At 38.4% G+C, this 18,736-nt stretch overlaps 1 protein-coding gene and 1 pseudogene across 1 annotated transcript; one reads left to right on the top strand and one right to left on the bottom strand.

Moving 5' to 3' along the window:
- Positions 1-281: 281 nt before the first annotated feature.
- On the bottom strand, positions 282-3,780 carry rps18 (ribosomal protein S18). Its single transcript, XM_042506723.1, has 6 exons — positions 3,712-3,780; positions 2,591-2,689; positions 2,335-2,421; positions 2,021-2,122; positions 1,247-1,338; positions 282-405 (listed from the first exon to the last, which is right to left on the bottom strand). The coding sequence occupies exons 1-6, from the start codon at positions 3,712-3,714 to the stop codon at positions 330-332; spliced, it is 459 nt and encodes a 152-aa protein (XP_042362657.1). The 5' UTR covers positions 3,715-3,780; the 3' UTR covers positions 282-329.
- Positions 3,781-3,824: 44 nt separating this feature from the next.
- Positions 3,825-18,102, top strand: LOC121957917 (annotated as a pseudogene).
- Positions 18,103-18,736: the final 634 nt, after the last annotated feature.

Raw genomic sequence — 18,736 nt, 5'->3', positions numbered from 1 at the left:
AATGCAATATTTCCTTTTCTTCTGTCGTATAATTAAAACCTATCCTGTCAGTGATGCAGCACAATAATAAAAAAACAATGTGAAATGATTTGTTTTAAATGGATACTTCGATAATGTGATTTTAAAAATGATCTGTCTTCACTTTAGGTCTTTTTTGGAGCCCCAAATGTATGCAGGTGACTTACTAAGTCAGCGTAGCACCTCTTTAAGACCACTATCAGAAAGTTAAATTCCCAAGATGCACAAACGTCAACGTAAAACAGCACACTGAGGCAGGCAGATTTTGTCCACTGTGGTGCTTTATTGAAACAAAAGGGAAGCAGGGGAGTTTACTTCTTCTTGGACACACCGACTGTGCGACCGCGACGGCCGGTGGTCTTGGTGTGCTGACCACGCACACGCAGACTGAAAGCAAAAGACAAAATAAGAGTTAAACTGACAATCTTAACCAGAAAAACTTGCTCTTTACAATCTATTAAACTTGCAACAAGTTAGCTAGAAAAATGACACTTTTACTCATGATATGAGTGACTAATTTAACTCTCATTACAACACTTTGACAGGAATTAGTATCCCAGCTCCTGAATTAAGAAAAGCAGCTACTTCAGCTTTGAGGTAGCCCACTCATGTGCTTTTGGATTCAAGTTTTTTCCAGGACAGGCTCTCTCTGCACCGAACTTCTTCCATTTACCTTGAGATGTTAATTCTCTAATTTCATAGACATACTTTTGATGTGTGAGTAGCTGCAGAAACACAAACGCACTTCAGAAGATCTATAATCAGCAACGTTTCTTATGTTGTGGCCAAAAAACGTGTTTTGTGACGTCACCAAACTGTAATCAGTGAATCCTTGAGTCCAAGTGGATGTTTGTGCTAAATTTTAGTTGAAAGAGAAAAGTGTTATGCACATTCGTAGGTGCAAAACTATCGAAAAACATACATGTGGAAAAAGGAAACACCTGCACACAGACTCCACGCCGCAAGTTTACTTTAGACGACGTCTCAGCGTCACCTGATGATCCAAGCAGGATCGAAACGTCTTAATCTTGTGGCATGGACTAAGTGTTCAGACGGTACCTTTTTACTCGTGTGTGCTAGATTTTAGGAAATAGAGAATAAGACGGCTGGATGGAAAACTCCTTCATAGATTATGAGATTTAGCAGCACATTCTCTGGTGAAGAGGAGAAATCGATGCAGAGACTTGAAGTTTCGTTCACTTTGAATAATAACTGTCAGATCTCTTACCCCCAGAAGTGCCTGAGACCACGGTGAGCCCTGATCTTCTTCAGTCTCTCCAGATCTTCTCTCAGCTTGTTGTCCAGACCGTTAGCGAGAACCTGGAACGAGACGCAGCGGCAGCCGGAGGTTTGTCATTTCATAAACTAATTCTGTATGTATGGAAGTATGGAGCCACGTTCCTGCAGCGCCTTTCACATTCCTGCTCTGTATCATCACACGGCGGCGTTCATGTGACACATCGCTCAAACATTCACACCAAAACACGCCACAACAAACAAATTATCTGAATTTAATACAAACACTTTCAATTCCTGTCTTTGAGACCTCTGACCGAAAAGTTATCTGCCCAAAATCAACAGCAAAAAGGCTCAAAGAGCAAAACTGGAACATTTTTGTGACGTGTGAATGATTATTCAGTCACACATGTGACAGACGTGTGAAGGCTGTCACGTCTCCTCATAGAACTCAAGACTTTGTGTTTAACCCTCTGAAAGCTGAGCAAATTGGTTTCAGTTCTCGCAAAAACACGGTGAGAAGGCAACAAGAGAACAAGAAATTGGTGAAAAAAAAACCACAAGAAAATTACCTAAAAATATGAAGAAAGGTCAATTTCTCGTCTCCTTTAATCTCGACTAATTTCATGAAATATGTGGGACATTTCTTGCCAATTGGTCATTGCTTTTTTCCCTACATTTTACCCCCAAAGAAATCAAACCAATCTGCTCAGATTTCCAACGGTTAAATGCTTGTAAAAGGTGTCTCTCTCTCTCTCTCTCTCACCTGGCTGAATCTGCCGTCCTTGACGTCCTTCTGCCTGTTGAGGAACCAGTCTGGGATTCTGTACTGGCGAGGATTCTGCATGATGGTCACGACACGCTCCACCTGACAAACACATACAGCCGTTAATTCTCAGGAAAATGGATAAAATGCGCCAAAATTAAAACGTGGAAACAACCAGATTATCTTCCACAGACTAACAGTGAACACAACGCAGCATCAGGGAGCGGCGACCTTTGACGGAGCACACGTGTTTTCTCTGACAGTTTGCTCAGTTTTGTTGTAAGAACCCGCGACAGACCGCAGGCTGCCCTCACCTCTTCCTCAGTCAGCTCTCCGGCCCGCTTGTTGAGGTCGATGTCGGCCTTTCTCAGGACGACATGAGCGTAACGTCTGCCAACACCCTGAGACGACACAGACAGGGACGGTGAGTCTCATTGTAAACCAAAACACAAGACGAATGATGTGCAAAATTACATCAGGAAGAGGAATTTACATTGAAAATGTTGTGAAAGAAGCCGTGAGTGTGTGTAACATCGTCACACAACGCGCTGTGTTTCAGACAAAACTCACCTTGATGGCAGTGATGGCGAAGGCGATCTTCCTCCTACCATCGATGTTCGTGTTGAGAACACGAAGAATGTGCTGGAACTTCTCAGGGATGACCAGAGACTGAAAACACAGCACATACAAGTAAGAAAATCAGAAATACTTTACTGATCGCTGACTCAACTCTACTAGTAAATTTGTTTCATGTGTAATTGAGCAAAACCTGATCCAGGAGAGACAATGTTTCTATGTTGTTAGGTTTTCACCACATCTAACGGTGCGTTTACCATCAACTGCTGTGATAAACAATTTCACACTAAACAAAAACTAGATCTTTAACTGAAAAAACACGAACTTCATACATACATTAGTACTGCTGCTAACCTGTAAAATCAAGAGTTAGGAAAAATGTAATGTGTTTACGATGAGATCTTTTAAAACTCTATTATATACTTTTTTAAATGAACCTTATAATAAGTTTGGAGTCTAATCAATGGTAGATTTGGGCCAAGTACTTTAAATGTAGCACCAGTACATCTGCAGCTAACACTTTTGGCTCCAGTTAGCGCAGCTGAAAGAGCTGAAGCTGCTTTCCATCAACTTCTGTGCACCAAAAACTCTCAATACGACTACAGGCAATAGATTTCACTAAACTGCGAAATAAAACAGCTGCAAATTTCAAACTAAACCGGATAAAGTGGATTTACACCCGGTGTAACGTGCACTTCACCTCAGTCTGATGTAGCAGCATGCTAACACCTTGCCATTATAAAGTCTGATGCTAGTTAGCTTCCACAGCTAGCCGCCTTCAGTTTATGAGTATTTCATCATGTTTAAAGACACCGGTAACGTTGCAGACGTTATTTAATTACTTATTTGCTCTGAATCTTAAATAAAAACAACACACGCAGCGTACATGATTAGCTCAGGTAGCTAGAATCGCTCGGGACACCTCAGCTCGGCGTTGACGGTAAACTGCGCTAATATCGCAATTTCTGCCGCTTATACGTCAACAATTCAACATCACCCCGCTCGCACATATTGTGTAAAATTAATTTTAAGTCTGACTGTAAGAAAAGAGCGAGATTATCGCCAGATGATTACGGATTTCCAAACTATTCCCGGTTGACAGAAAATGTTCTCACCATCTTGGAAGTAGGTTCCGTGCGAAGAGGAAGCTACGACGTTCTCGCGAGAGTTTGGCAGAATTTGCGAACGGAAGTCAGTCCATCGTTTATATCCCGTTCGACGAGGAACTTTAACGCCGGTGACACGAAACACACGAATATAAATGACAATTAGCCGGTTTTGTTCGCTTTTATTTATCTCACACAGCAGAAAGTTGAATTTTTATCTTGTTTTGTGTTTGTAAACGCAGCGACGTGTCTTCATTTTCGGGAGGCGACAGGGCGGAACTTTATATTTGTAGTTTTTTAAACGTTGGCGTAAAGTCGCCGCAATGGCGGAGGTAGCTGCTGCAGCTGTTGGAGCTGGTCCCGATGTAAACACAGCTGGAAACCCGACAGAAATCGCCATGGCGTATTTACAAGACGAGGTGACATTTGTGGGCTTTTATCTGAAGCTTTATTTGTTGTGTAAAAAATAAAATATTTGATTATTTGCGCGCTTTTTCGTTCGTGTAGCCTGTTAGCATTGACAGCAACAGTCAGTCATTATCAATGAACCGTAACGTTACATTTAGCGAACTGACGCGTGTGTTTGCAGACGAACAGCTACATTAATTTAAAAGTTTTCACAGTAAATTGAATATTACTTTATTGTTTATTTTGACAAAATGTATTCATGTAGTTGAAGCTAATGCAACATTAGCTGTTAGCATTCTGTCAAAACACTGAGAAGCTCGAGGATTTCCGGAAGTATCCCGTGGCAACGAGCTGTAACGTCACTGGTGTTTTAATCGAACAATCGATCGACAGAGAAATGGTCGACAGCCATTTTTTAATGATCATTATAGACTAAATGTTAAATTGTTAATAGTAACTAATTAATCAGTGGTGGATGAAGTATAAGATCCTACTAATATTACACTGTGAAAATAAAATCCTTTATTGAAAATATAATATTTGATGCAGAAGTACATAAGTAAAATTATCCAATACATAACATTTTAAAAATAATTAATTAATTAAAAATGAAACAAGAAAGAAATGCAAGTTCTCATATATGAGAAGCTGGAACAGTAAAAAAAAATGTTTTTGAATAGAAAATGGCTTAAAGAAATAATAATAATTTATGTATATATATATATACACACACATAATCAATCCACTTTATATTTATAATCGGGTTTTTAAATATATATTTTGTTTATATTGTGTATATTTCCCCCAAGATAAGTTCACTATAAAAAGGTACAATTTTTGTATCAAAATTGTGAAAAAAATAAAAACAAAAAAGAGAAAGTATTGTTTTCCCAAAATTTCCACCCTTAACTTTCATCTCATGATTCCTAGGACATTTCCAGACCCTTAAAAACCCCTAAAAGCTTAAACATCTTTTGCTACATGTGTTGAAGATAAAAGACAATGAACTTCTGAAATAATTATTTATGTGTAACCATGTCTTTTTTTTTTTTTTTTTTTTTTTTTCTAGAAGACTGACGGAGACATCACTAACCTAAATTTGGGAGAACTGGATCTCACCACAGATGAGTTCATTTTGGATGAAGTGGACAGTAAGGCGACATTTATCATTCATATGTCTCATTTTGTGATCAGGATACAAAAGAGCTGCCTCACTGGCCTGACATTATGAGTATTATAATTTTAATTAATGAGATTTCAGTGTGTGTAAAGGTATTTGTTGATAAAGTTTTAGTTTCCACATGAAGACACTAAAAGATTCTCACATTTTTTGATTTTTTTTCAACCTGCAGCAGCTCCATGCATTTATTGAAGCCACAGACAAATTATATAAAACTTGCATTAAATAATCTACATGTTTAATTTCATAACAAACTCCTCAGTCAGAGTTTTTAAAGTGTTAAAGAGAAGCTGCAGCCTGGTGACGCCCATCTGTTAGTGTTAATGTTAATTTTTGGTGAGCGCCGTTTCTCCCTGTCTCCTGCAGTTCACATCCAGGCCAACCTGGAAGACGACCTGGTGAAGGAGGCCCTCAAAACGGTGAGAATATCACGACGCGTCGAACAGAGCGGTGTGAGAGAATAATGGAAATTGATGTAAACAGATGTGAACTGTGATTGCTGTCTATTGTAAAAAGATACATTTACAGGCTCAGCCTGCTGAATTCCTAATTTATCTGCTATCACTTGGGTTGACTTGGGTTCATGAGACCAAATAAAAATTTGTTCATTCAAGTCTAAACTGCATTGATTGTTAGCTAACAGTGTGTGTATTATGTGTGTATAATAAATGCGATGGCGGTGGTTTCTCCTCGTGTCTGTGTTCAGGGCGTCGACCTCCGGCAGTACTCCAAACAGGTGGAGTCCGAGCTGCAGAGGATCGAGCAGGCCTCCATCAAAGACTGTATCCTCTGACTGTCATGATTTTACTACACACAGGAGAAAATTACAGCATTTATTGAGAGTTGATCGGTAATCTAGTGTTTTTCTATAGTCCCACCACTTTGTTTTTTATTATTTGATCTCTCTTTTCAGTGACCGAAAATGTATTTTGCATTCTACCTTGTTGTTTTTAGAAAACCTTTTTTTTTTACCCTTTAAGGGACATTTGGTGTTTGTGTGGGGTTTTTTAACATTCAATATTGGCATCACTATCTTTTTTGTATGTAAAAAAAAAAACCCAATCAATATATATATATAACTTTAATTTGCTAAAGCAACAGCCCGAAATACATGAAGAACTGAACAAAAACTGTTTTTTTTTCTTCACTGAACTCAGCATGTGCAGACTTGTATGAATAAACTCAATGAAAATGCTAATATTTATCAGCTGATACACAATATGAAGGTGTAAAAATACTGTATATTGATTTGAGTTTTACAAAAACCATATTGGTTTGTTCTTATTTAAGTCTTTAAACTGGATAATTCTGAGCAAACTTTGCTCATAATTTCTCTTCATTTAGGTTTCTGTTTTTTTTTAATTGCTATTGTTATAAAATGTTCTAATCGGAGGAGTTTGGGAGAAAATCGTTTTCTTTCTTTGACCGTTCATCTGTCAGACATCAAAGAGAGTCAGAACATCGCTCTGCTGCACAACCAGATCACCGCCTGTGACTCCATACTGGAGGTAAGACCTTCATCATGATCCCACAATGCACTGCATGACGAGCTCAGCGTGAGTCGGTGGAGGATGTAAAGAGTACAGGACAGTCGATGACGAGGAAATCTGCATTTTATTTGGCTTTGTCACCTCAGTTTTCTTCATACAAGATTTAACTTTTAGAACCTGTTTGACATTATGTGCTTTGATGTCTTTCAAACACTTGGGGAGAAGACAACAAGCAACAAAAGAAGAGGTGACCCAAAAGTAGCACCTGAAATTATTGTTTTTTTCCCCTAGCTTTATTCTTGTTTCCCTAGACATTTTTTCTTAATTAAAAAAAACATCTAAATCTACTAATTTCTTGCAAACTGACATGAAAATTAACAAACAGGAAAAAAATAAATAAAAAATAAACAAGGAAATAATTTGGAGAAAAGTGATTAAAAATTCTTTTTTTTCTTTTTCTTTTCTTTAATTATATAATTATGATAATTACAAATATGACTCTGGAAATTTTTCCTGAGCTTTAAAACAAAATTACCTCAAAACTAGCACAGAAAAACCAACCAAAAAACAGTGAAATAACCTTAACAAAAATTTAATTATTCTGCAACTAATTTTAAATATATAATTATGATAATTGCCAATAAAGCCTTTTGGAATCTCTTTTCCCATAGATTAAAATAGATAATAAACATTTCTAAATCTACACATTTCTTGCATTTGTGGAACATTTCTTACCAAGTTGCTCACTGTCTTTTTTCCGATGTTTTTGAAAGAAATCACACACACAATTTTCTCGGGATTCAGAGGTTTAAATACTTGTGAAAGGCGTCTGGAATCAGCACAAGGAAAGTGATGTCGCTCCAGGTTTTAAAAAAATATGATAAGATTGAGCTTAAATCCTCCAGGAGAACATTTTAAAAACTTTTAAAACTCAGCAGCTGTTCTGTGTCTGTCTCTTCCTCGTGTCAGCGTATGGAGGGCATGCTGAGCGGCTTCCAGAGCGACCTGTCCTCCATCAGCAGCGAGATCCAAACTCTGCAGCAGCAGTCGGTCAGCATGAACGTCCGGCTGAAGAACAGGCAGGCGGTGCGCAGCCACCTCAGCCAGCTGGTGGACGAGCTGGTGGTGCCCGGCGCCATGATCTCGTGAGTAGGAAAGACAGAGAGGCGGCTCAAAAGAGCTCTCACAAACATTTTGAAAGCAAAAAAAACTCAGGAGGATGACAAGCAGCTAAACAAAATGTGTCCGCAAAATTAGCAAGAAATGTGTCCAAAAAAATTAAAAGAAAATTATCTAAAAATAAGTAAGAAAAAAGTTTTTGCTAGTGCTAAGTGCTAAAAATTAAAAGATTTTTTTTTCTCTGGAACATAATTTTAAATCTATAATTAAGAGACTTATAAATATATTTGTCTGGACATTTTTCCCCTTATTTTTTGATAATATTAATTATCCACTTAATTTTGTTCCCACGTCATGTTATTCTTATTTTTGCGCAACATTTCTTGCAAAGTCGCTCCTTATGCTTTTTGCTGTGTTTTTGCGGGAAATTAAACCAATTTCTCAGGTTTTTGTGTTTAAATCCCAGTGAGAGGCACACGATTGCAGGACCAGAAAACTGATGTCGATCCAGATGTTTAGGGTTAAATGTAGCGCAGAAGTGTGAGAGAGCAGAGTGTTTGTCTGACGTTGTTCCGCGTCGTCGCAGCACCATCCTGGACAGCCCCGTGACGGAGCAGGAGTTTCTGGAGCAGCTCCACGAGCTCAACAACAAGATCAACTTCGCCAAAGAGCTGAGCTTCAGAGAGACGCTGGCCTGCTCCGACATCCAGGACATCGTGGACCGCCTCAAACTCAAGGTGAGACACAGAGAGACGGGAGGGGGGGCAGCTTGATGTTAGCTCTTTATTTTTTCAAATGTATCTCAATAGAATAACTAATGCTGCAAATAATTTCTTAAATGTTACATTTTGGGACATATTTAACCTTTAGGGACTGTTTGGTGATTTTACACACTTTTCATTCTTCATGTTTTTTATATTTTTGGCTTTGTTCATGCATATGGCATATAAATGGTCAAAAAATGCTCCATTGAAACCCATTCAAACTGACATTTTTGATCCCACAGCCATCAAAGCAGAAAAACAGGACTTGTATTATTTCTGGGTGTCATTCTGGGCTTTTGACTTGAAATTTGTCATTTTGACTATTTTCCACCTGATGAGGTCATTTTGACCATATTTGGCATATGGAGGATATACATGCTATTTCCACCATCAGCGTCGCTGTTAATTATTGACGTAACCCAGACATAATACAAGTCATGTTTTTCTGCTTTGATAAGGGGTAAAATTCTGAAAATGAATATGTGATCTTTATGATTGGGACTGATGTTGGTTTTAACAAAAAATATAAACTCAATTAAAGTAAAAAATAATATTTATATATATATATATTTTTACAGCCTGATGTTAAAAGTGCATTTTGTGTGCAGAGTGATGTGTATGATTGTGAGTATTTGACACAGCACAAAAAATAATAATGTATAAAAATGAACCGCCAATCATTGACATATCCTAGCCTTTGATCATAATAATAAAGAAATAATCTACTTAGCATGATAAAACTGAATTATTCAAACATTGTGTGGAGCACTTAAATAGATTGTAGATTGTTGTTTTTGTTGATCTGTTGTAAAGACTTTGTGTTTTATAGCAGTTTTGTATTGTGTGCCATGTTACTTTTTATCTTCTATTTACAAGTTGATCTCTTGCTGACATGAAAACTATATTCATTTTCTTCCTGTCTTCAGCGGTGTCAAAGATCCGAGAGTTCATCCTTCAGAAGATTTACTCCTTCAGGAAGCCGATGACGAACTATCAGATCCCTCAGAACACTCTGCTCAAGTACAGGTGAGGTAAAAATATAAACATGTCAGCTCATTCTCTCGATTTCCTCTCTTTATTGGGAGCTTTTGTTGTGTCGAAAAAGTGCCAAAATTACAAAGTCCGGGAAATTATTCAACGTTTTTGTGAAACATTTTATTAATTGATACAGTTTAAATTGTCTTTTTTAGTCTCATACTTACAATTTATCGACATATTTTTTTAAAAGTTCCTGTTTTTACGTTACTTCCGTTTTGATAGGAAATGTAGAGAATACCTTTAAAAGTATTAATTTCTTATCAAAACCTTTCAGAGTATAAAAAAGACCGCGTGAGGTGAAATCAGGCATTCACACCCTGAACATTTAAACTTCTACTCTCTGACTCTCTGTTTCGTCTCGCCGTAGATTTTTCTATCAGTTCCTTTGGCCAACGAGAGGACAGTTGCCAAGGAGATCAGGGACGAGTACGTGGACACGATGAGCAAGATTTACTACAGTTACTTCAAGTCGTACAGCGGCAGGCTGCTCAAAGTGCAGGTCAGTGGATTCATTTCTGTTTTAACAGAAAAGACACAGACTCGTACAGTGACACGAATCATCACACGCTCCTGTCATGCAACAAATAAAAAACAAACTCTGAACACAGATATGTTGAATTTAAACAGGTGAAGCTGATAGAAATTGGAATTAAGAGATTATTTGGTTCATCGGGCAGATTTATTGTGACCTGATGTTTCTCTGTGCAGTACGAGGAGGTGGCAGACAAAGACGACCTGATGGGAGTCGAAGACACAGCAAAGAAAGATATCCTTTAAACATCTTTTAACATTGCTCCAAGGATTTACTGGTGATGGTAATCATATAATGAACCATTTTCATTAAATGAAATGAAATAAAATACATTTAAATAAAACAAAACTAAATTAAATTAAATAAAAAAAAAACAAAACAAACAAAATAACTGTAGCTCCTCTACATGTGACACTGAAACTGGCAGATTGACAGTTTCAGTGTGTAACGTGAGACGTGAAGACATGCCTCACCTCTTTCTCACAGTCTGGAAGTGTGTGTTTAAGTGTAGCTGATTTATGTGTGTCACCAGTGTGTGTGACACACACCCGCATACCAAACATAAGAACATCCAGATCAGATTTTTTTGCTAATTAATGGCTCCTGAGGGCATCATATGATCCGCCAACGCCCCGCTGTCAAAAGCATCAAACATTTTATACGAAGCGCGGCACTCCTTGACTTTCTGCCGCAGGTTTCTTCTCCAAACCGTCTCTGAAGAGCAGGAACACCATCTTCACTCTGGGCCAGAGGGGGGCCATCCTGAGTCCCGCTGCTGAGCTGGAGGGGCCATCCTGGTCCCACACACGGCTCAGAGAGGAGACAGCCGGGTGAGACGCCACAGACGCACAACAAAACAGCAGTTTATATCCGTTCTGCTTTGTGCAAGTATATTAAGTTCAGTTTAAGTCCTGATTATTCACAAATTAACTTCTTATTCTTTGAAAAGGGAAAAAAAAAACACTTAGTGCAGGTTTGGTACGGTCATTAAAAAACCTGGAAAGGTCCAGGAATTTTCACTAAGTAAATTTTCACGCCTGGAAAAGTTTTGGAAAACTAAATATACCATGAAAGTGTTGAAAAAGTCGTGGGATTTTGTTTCACAAACCTGTGTAAGAACACATGATCGGACATTTCTGTTTTTACAGATTTTGGCTGTGATAAATGGAGGGCATGGATTCTTCAAAAATCATCAAAAGAAAAAAAATACACTTTTTTATTTAAGAATTGCCAAACATTTTTAAATAAATAAAAAATAGCCAAAATGTTAAAGAAAAAAAGCAAATATTTTTACAGAAAAGTAAGTCCAAATCTTCTCTTTAAAATCACAAAACATTCTTAAAAAAGGCAAATCTGGTGGCTTGGGTTTGGAAGACATGAAAGGCAAATCTGTTTGCACACTGCTAAACTGCAAACAAACAAAAAATAATTATGAAATAAGTGATAACAAGAAGAATTAAAATAATAATAATAATAAGATCTGAGGCAGTAGGAAATCCCAAATTAAATCTAAATAAAAAAAGAAGCATTTAATATCTTGTTTAATTTCTTTGATTTTTAGGGGAGAATGGTGCCCAGTTTAGAGCCATAAAAAACAGAAAGAAACCAAAACATCAGGAGTTAATGCAGATGTAAGAAGGCAGCAGTGGAGCTCTGTGATCTCTCTTTTTCTCTGAATGAAATGCTAGTATATGGATTTGAAATAAGATGTTTTAGCGCTGCAGTCGGACATTTTTTCTTCAAGCTGCAGCAGAAGAATGTGTTTAGTGAATGACAGAAGGACAAATCAGGATTCAGGGTGAAACCAGGAAACATTTATACAGGAAACACAAACTCGCAGGTGCAGCAGAGCGCGGCTACTACATGTGGAGCTTCACTCACTGACACACACGGAAACTGTTGATCAACACCGACATCTGCTGGCAGCTTGAGATATCTTCGTATAATTGAGATGTAAACAGATAATTGAACGGTGATATTTGTCCCAGTATCCCTACGAGACGTTGTTCCGCAGCCAGCACTACGCTCTGCTGGACAACGGCTGCAGGGAGTACCTCTTCCTCTCCGACTTCTTCATGGTGGCAGGAAACTCCGCCCTCGACCTCTTCAACAGCATCATGGGAAAAACTCTCAGCAATGTTCCTGGTACGAAAAACGCAGCTTCTCTTTTAATTGTTGTCGGTCGGAGGTTTGAGCACTCTGCAGACAACATGACGTCTTCTTGTTTCATTCAGTCTGTGTTTACTGTCTGTCTCTGCAGAAGAGCATGTCCACGTATGTGTCCGACTGCTACGACAGCATCGCCGTCTTCCTCTGCATCCACATCATCCTGCGGTTCAGAGCCATCACCGCAAGAGGACCATCCCCGCTCTCGACAAGTCAGTGTCCCATTAATGATCCAGTTTATCTCAGCAGTGGAAATGTGTTATTTTTACACGCCGCTTTTATTATGCCCTCTATGTTTCTTGGTGCGTGTAATTTCTTTGTTGTAAAGCACATTTGGCTGCATTTCTTGTTTGAAAAGTGCTCAATCAAGTGATCAATATCAGTTGAATGTAACTAATACAGCCTCATACATATGAACCATCTGTTCATGAAAAATTATGGAAAAAAAAGATGAACTTTAGATGACTCTCTCTCTCTCTCTCTCTGTGTGTGTGTGTGTGTGTGTGTGTGTGTGTGTGTGTGTGTGTGTGTGTGTGTGTGTGTGTGTGTGTGTGCGTGCGTGCGTGCGTGCGTGCGTGCGTGCGTGCGTGCGTGCGTGCGTGCGTGCGTGCGTGCGTGCGTGCGTGCGTGCGTGCGTGCGTGCGTGCGTGCGTGTGTGTCAGGTACTGGGAGGCCGTGCTGGAGCTGCTGTGGCCGAGGTTTGAACTGATTCTGGAGATGAACATCCACAGCATCAGAAACACAGACCCTCAGAAACTGGGGGTACTGGACACCAGACCACACTACGTATGTATGCGCACACACACACACACACACACACACACACATAAACACACACATGTTTGATCTGACATGTATCAGCACATACAGCAGTGTGTTTCACTGACTGTTTGTTGTTGTTGTTATTTCAGATCACTCGTCGGTACGCAGAGTTTTCGTCGGCCATCGTCAGCATCAATCAGACGTTTCCCAACGAGAGAACCCACGCTCTGCTGGGGCAGCTGCAGGTACAACACACACACACACACACACACACACAGAAAAAAGAAGGGGAAAAAGTCAGACTGAATTAGTCATAAATGATCAGAAATAAACATTTGTTTTCCAGGTGGAGGTGGAAAACTTTGTGCTGAAGATGGCGGCCGAGTTTCCGTCCAGAAGGGACCAGCTCATCTTCCTCATCAACAACTACGACATGATGCTCAGCGTCCTCTGGTGAGCCGCTAAACCTCCACAGGTCTCGTCATGCCTGCTTTTTCTCCTCTTACCTCTGAGGAATGAAAACATTTTACTTGTGGTGAAGTCCTTGTGATGATTGTGTGTCCGTGTGTGTCCAGGAGAGGGCAGCAGACGACAGTAAGGAGGTGGAAGGTTTCCAACAGCTGCTGCTCGCCAGGACGCAGGTAAACATCACTCAAATCCTGTTATATTCTCTTCTTTTCCTGCTTCGTGTGCTCCGAGATTTTATTTTAACACACTGCAGGAATTTTAAAATCAGTATTCAACTCCAGAAATAGACCAATACTTTGGATTTCTGGTATATTTAGAATTTTAGCCATGAGACTGAAGTAGAAAAAGTTTAAAAACTTCAAACTTTGTTTTAAAAATGGATGTGAGGATCACAATTAAGTAGCATAAAAGTTTTCTTCAGAGTTTTTTTAACGATTTTAAGATGAATAATTGATGTATTCATTCTGCAAGTGAGGTATGGATGGACTTCAGTTTTCTTGTGCTGCATTCAGTTGCATTTCAAGAGCATTTAAACCCCTGAAACCGGAGAAAATTTGATTGATTTCTTTTAAAATCAATGAAAAAAACATAATGAGCAACTTGACAAGAAATGTCCCATAAACTGCAAAAAAACAAAAAAAAAATCAAGGTGATAGAAAATATTAATTATATATTTAAAAAGTGTGTTTCAGAAAAAAATTATATATTTAATATTTTTTTTTTTTTGCACTTTCTTGAGGTCATTTTCCTAGTTTTTGTTTTTTCTCTTTTTGTTGTTTTCTATTTTTTTTTCCTTTCTATTTTTTAGGTCCTTTTCTTCCAACTTTATTCTAATTTCTTGCTAATTTTTTTGACCACTTCTTGTTGTTCTTGGCCTTTTTCCTGTTTTTGAAAGAAGTTTAGCCAATTTCAGGGTTCAGAGAGTTAAAATCTTGTCTGTTGTCTGAGTTTTGAACCTCGTCCCCTCTGCAGGAGTTTATTGAGGAGATCTGTCTCCGCCCTTCGGAGGGATGATCGCCTTCGTGAAGGAGGCCGAGGCTTTGATGGAGAAAGGGCAGCTGGACCGACTAAAGAACGAGGAAGGTGAGAGAAGTCGATTCATTTCGGTTCGATATTTTTGTCTTTCATTTAAAATATTTGTTTGACTGAAAATTTAAAGTTTATATCATCAAAGACTTTGATTTTTTTCCAGATATCCTCTGTGCTTTGATTTTTGACATTAAATTAAACATTACAATAAAAAGCAGCCTCACAGAGCTGCTGCTGCTCACACACATGAATTTGATTTCCAGCTTCCTCACACTGACGCATAGATTTCATTGTGAGCAGGACTGTTTCGGTTCATGCTTTAGTTTCGTTTACTGGACAATGAACAGTTGTTATTCAGCATTGTTCTCAGTTTTGTTTCTCCTCTGTGGTCAGAGGCGGCACCACTTCTTTCTCACTTCTGAACAACTTCAGCTGCCCACATCCTTTTTTTTTTAACATCTCACATTTTTACCCTCACATTCGCCGCATCATGCACAGTGTGTTCATTTTATTTTTTTCTGCCTCAGTCTCGCTCACATGAAAATAAATAAATTGTCAAATAGCCCAACTCTGCTTATAACAGCTAGACACTTTGTTAAAAAATTCAGGTTTCCAGCAGCTCTGTGCTCTGTGCAAACACACATATAACAGGAAAAAAAACAATAAAAGAGGTATAAAATATAGGAATATAAAACATATAAAGGACAATATACAATATTTAACAATATAAAGGATATAAAATATATCTAAAAACACCAAGAATAAAAGAGTCATGGAATGGGTATTAAAATGCAGAATAAAAACCATGTGGTGTTTGTGATCAAATGAATTAATGATAATAAATAAAAGAGTGCTTAAAAATGCACATTAGGCACAACCTGAATTAACAGAGAAGCAGTACTAGTTGAATAAATAAGTCTGTTTCATGCCTCACGTGCATAACCCCACGCCTTTAATTGATTAACATCTGTGTCCTTCCTGCAGCTCGTATCACTCAGCTAGTTCGGGGTTTTTCCAGCACGTGGAAACAGTCGGTGGAGTCGATGAGTCAGGACGTTATGAGGTCTTTCACCAACTTCAAAAATGGAACCAGCATCATATACAGGTGAGACAGCAGACAGGTGTGTGTCAGAGCAAAACAACACTTCACCTGAGGGCTTTCATTTCATGCTACTTTGTACTCCAGTATATTTATTGGACAGCAAAAGTTACAGTTTAACCTCAAACTTGATAACTGAAACATAGAACTGGTTATAAGTAAGTGTATATAAGTGGTTGCAATTAGCTCCTTTTTAACCAAATGCATCAAAATTCCTCTGATATCTCAGCACCGATCATCAGGGCTGTTACTACATATGACAGCAGGGCTGATATTTGTGCAACAACTGAGGAAAAAATGTTCTCTTTCCTTTTTTAAAGTTTGCACCAAGTAACTATTTTGAGTATTGAGCATTTACTCATCCGGAGATCTGGAACTCATCAGACACTTTTTGCTGACTTTAGTTTCCAGGAAAAGGAAAGTATTCTTTTAAACATGCTGGTCCATCCTGTGTAAAGAATTTACTGCAGATGTTGAAGCTCGGTACTCTGAGCACGGCACCTATTTGGAGAGAGCTCATAAAAGCAGCTGTAATTTCTTTTCTTGAGATTGTGCTCTTCACAAATATGTTGATGCTTTTGCTTTAATTTGTTAATGTGGCACATATATTTAAAAGGGACCTTTGCATTGTTGCGAATTGCAACTAAAGTTAGATAAATTTCTAAGCTGCATGTAATTTTTTATTATTATTATTGTTGTTATTATTATTATTGTTGTTGTTGTTTTTATTGTTGTTGTTATTGATTAATATTTTGATTAATGTTTCAGTTGATATTTTATTTATAAATTGTCAGAAATAATTGTCCAACAACTTGCTCCAGCGTGGGACATGTCCGACAGCAAAACTAGTAAATGTTTCGTATTTTTAACGGATGACTTAAATTAAAGTATAAATAAAGGTCGGATACATTTATTAGCTGCAACAAATAGCTGGAAACAGCGCGCTCTGACCGGAGCAATTTTACAAACTGTCTTGTTTCGCCAGGTTTTTCAACAAAACATCTGTCATCGCGCGTGCGACCAATACGCACGGAGGTGGCTATTAATAGCCCCCATACCACTGATTCATCACATGTACCTGTAAGTCCGGATCCGGACCAAAACTCGTCCTATCTGGACCCGAGGCCAAGTTGTGATAAACTGTAATAATGACAACAATATTTTTTTAAGGAGTACTGCTGGGCAGTTAATCGAAAAATAATTGAAACCGACATTCAGAACCTCTAACTGACATAATCTTGCCCATGTTTGGTATTTCGGTTATTTAAAAATTCTGTTAACCCTTTCCCCACCGGTCTGCCAACTCACACGCATCTGCCGTGCGTCTCAGGCTTTTGGCTCTGTCTCACGCCCTCATGACACCGAGGAAAATGTCACGCCAAAACACAGCGAGGACAGAAGTGTTGAACAATAATGGGAATGTTGCAGGCTGTTGGCAGCTGTAGAAGAAGTAGGCCTCAAAAGTTTTGATTTCCTGAGTACATGATTAATAGCTCAGACATTTCACTGATGATTCACAGAAGCTGAAGTCAGAGTCCTGCGGTCAGGAGAGGTTGGCCTTTTATCAGCACAATGTGCTTAAATTTGTCTGAAGTTTGTTTAAGATGGAGCTTTTCATTTTTATATAATGCTGGAAAGTTTAATAAATAAATAACAAATCATATGTTTATTACACTCCAGCACACCATGGTCACATGACACTGTGTCAGTGAACTATGAGGGCAAAAAAACAAACCACAACAAATTAAAAAACGAGCAAAAAGCAAAATAATCGTTCATTAATGGTAATTGAAGTAAAATGTACAGTTAATGGTGATATTGATTTTAGGTATGAGGTTCAGACCTTTGCTGGGAGGAAATTTTAATAACTGGACCTCTTTTTGTTCTACAGTATATTTGTCATGTTCAATGTCTGACAGAAAATAAATATTTAAACCAAAATTAACCTTATGATATCTTCACTGAGGAGTCAAAGGGAACCTTTAAGCTCGACAGAAATACTGATTTGATGTATATCACGATACATATCGATATGGACTGATATGAAAAAAATTACCACGATAAGACTTTACTCCATATCGCCCAGCCCTAAGTAAATGACATTAGCTGTATATTTGCACTGATGTGTGTGAAAGAGGAAGTGAGTCATGTTATCATCATGAAGTCACGAAGCATCTCTTCCTGTTTGTGCTGCAGGGCGCCCTGACCCAGCTGATCCAGTACTACCACGGCTTCCACAAGGTCCTGAACCAGCCCACGTTCCGCAGCCTGGCCGTCCGCTCGGAGCTCATCAATCTGCACCAACCTCATGGGTGGAGGTGAAGAAGCACAAGCCCAACTTCTAACGGTTTGTCAGCTGGGAACGCCTTTAAAACATGAGCAAGATGCCTGAAAGACACCTGGAGGATCCGGAGGTGTTGATTCCCTCCGGGTTTCTCCTCGTTCGCTCTCATCTGAAGAACATGACTCATACTGTACATTTATTTTGAAAAGCATTAACAAAGTAAGACAAACATTTTTCCCTCCAGCTGAAGAACAAGTTGCATCATAGATCACAGAGTCTGCAGAGCCAAGTCATTGAATGTTTCTGTTTTATTTCATTTTATTCTGCTCATTTCCGCTCAAAACTAACTCAAAAATCAAGCTGCACAGCCATAATTTGCTTTGAAATGGGTTTAATTAAATAATCAAAATTAGACTTAAAGTTATGACCCTGTGTTGGCATTAGCAGTACTTTGATTCAGCTGTGATGCAGCGAAAGTTGCAACGGTACAAGATTTTGACAGTACGAGATAACGGTCTCAAATATATTCATATTTTATAGTGTCGAAGAATACAGAATTGCACAACTACTATCATCAATCTCAGTTACAATGAAAACAGAAACATTTTTGGTTAACTTTTTTTTTTTTAAATGATGGAAATAAATAAGTGGAAAAAATCTAACCAAGAAACCACCGTTTCATATCACGAGTTCAG

This window comes from Plectropomus leopardus, chromosome 18 (assembly GCF_008729295.1).
Source record: "Plectropomus leopardus isolate mb chromosome 18, YSFRI_Pleo_2.0, whole genome shotgun sequence".
In the NCBI taxonomy this organism is placed as follows: Eukaryota; Metazoa; Chordata; class Actinopteri; order Perciformes; family Serranidae; genus Plectropomus; species Plectropomus leopardus.
The sequence above is the reverse complement of the archived record's forward strand: the minus strand, read 5'-3'. Positions and strand labels throughout refer to the sequence as shown.

Coding starts and splice junctions, on each gene's coding strand:
- rps18 (XM_042506723.1), bottom strand. Junction 2,123..2,334: donor GAGAGCTGACTGAGGAAGAG/GTGAGGGCAGCC, acceptor TGTGTTTGTCAG/GTGGAGCGTGTCGTGACCAT. Junction 1,339..2,020: donor AGGACGGCAGATTCAGCCAG/GTGAGAGAGAGA, acceptor GTCTCGTTCCAG/GTTCTCGCTAACGGTCTGGA.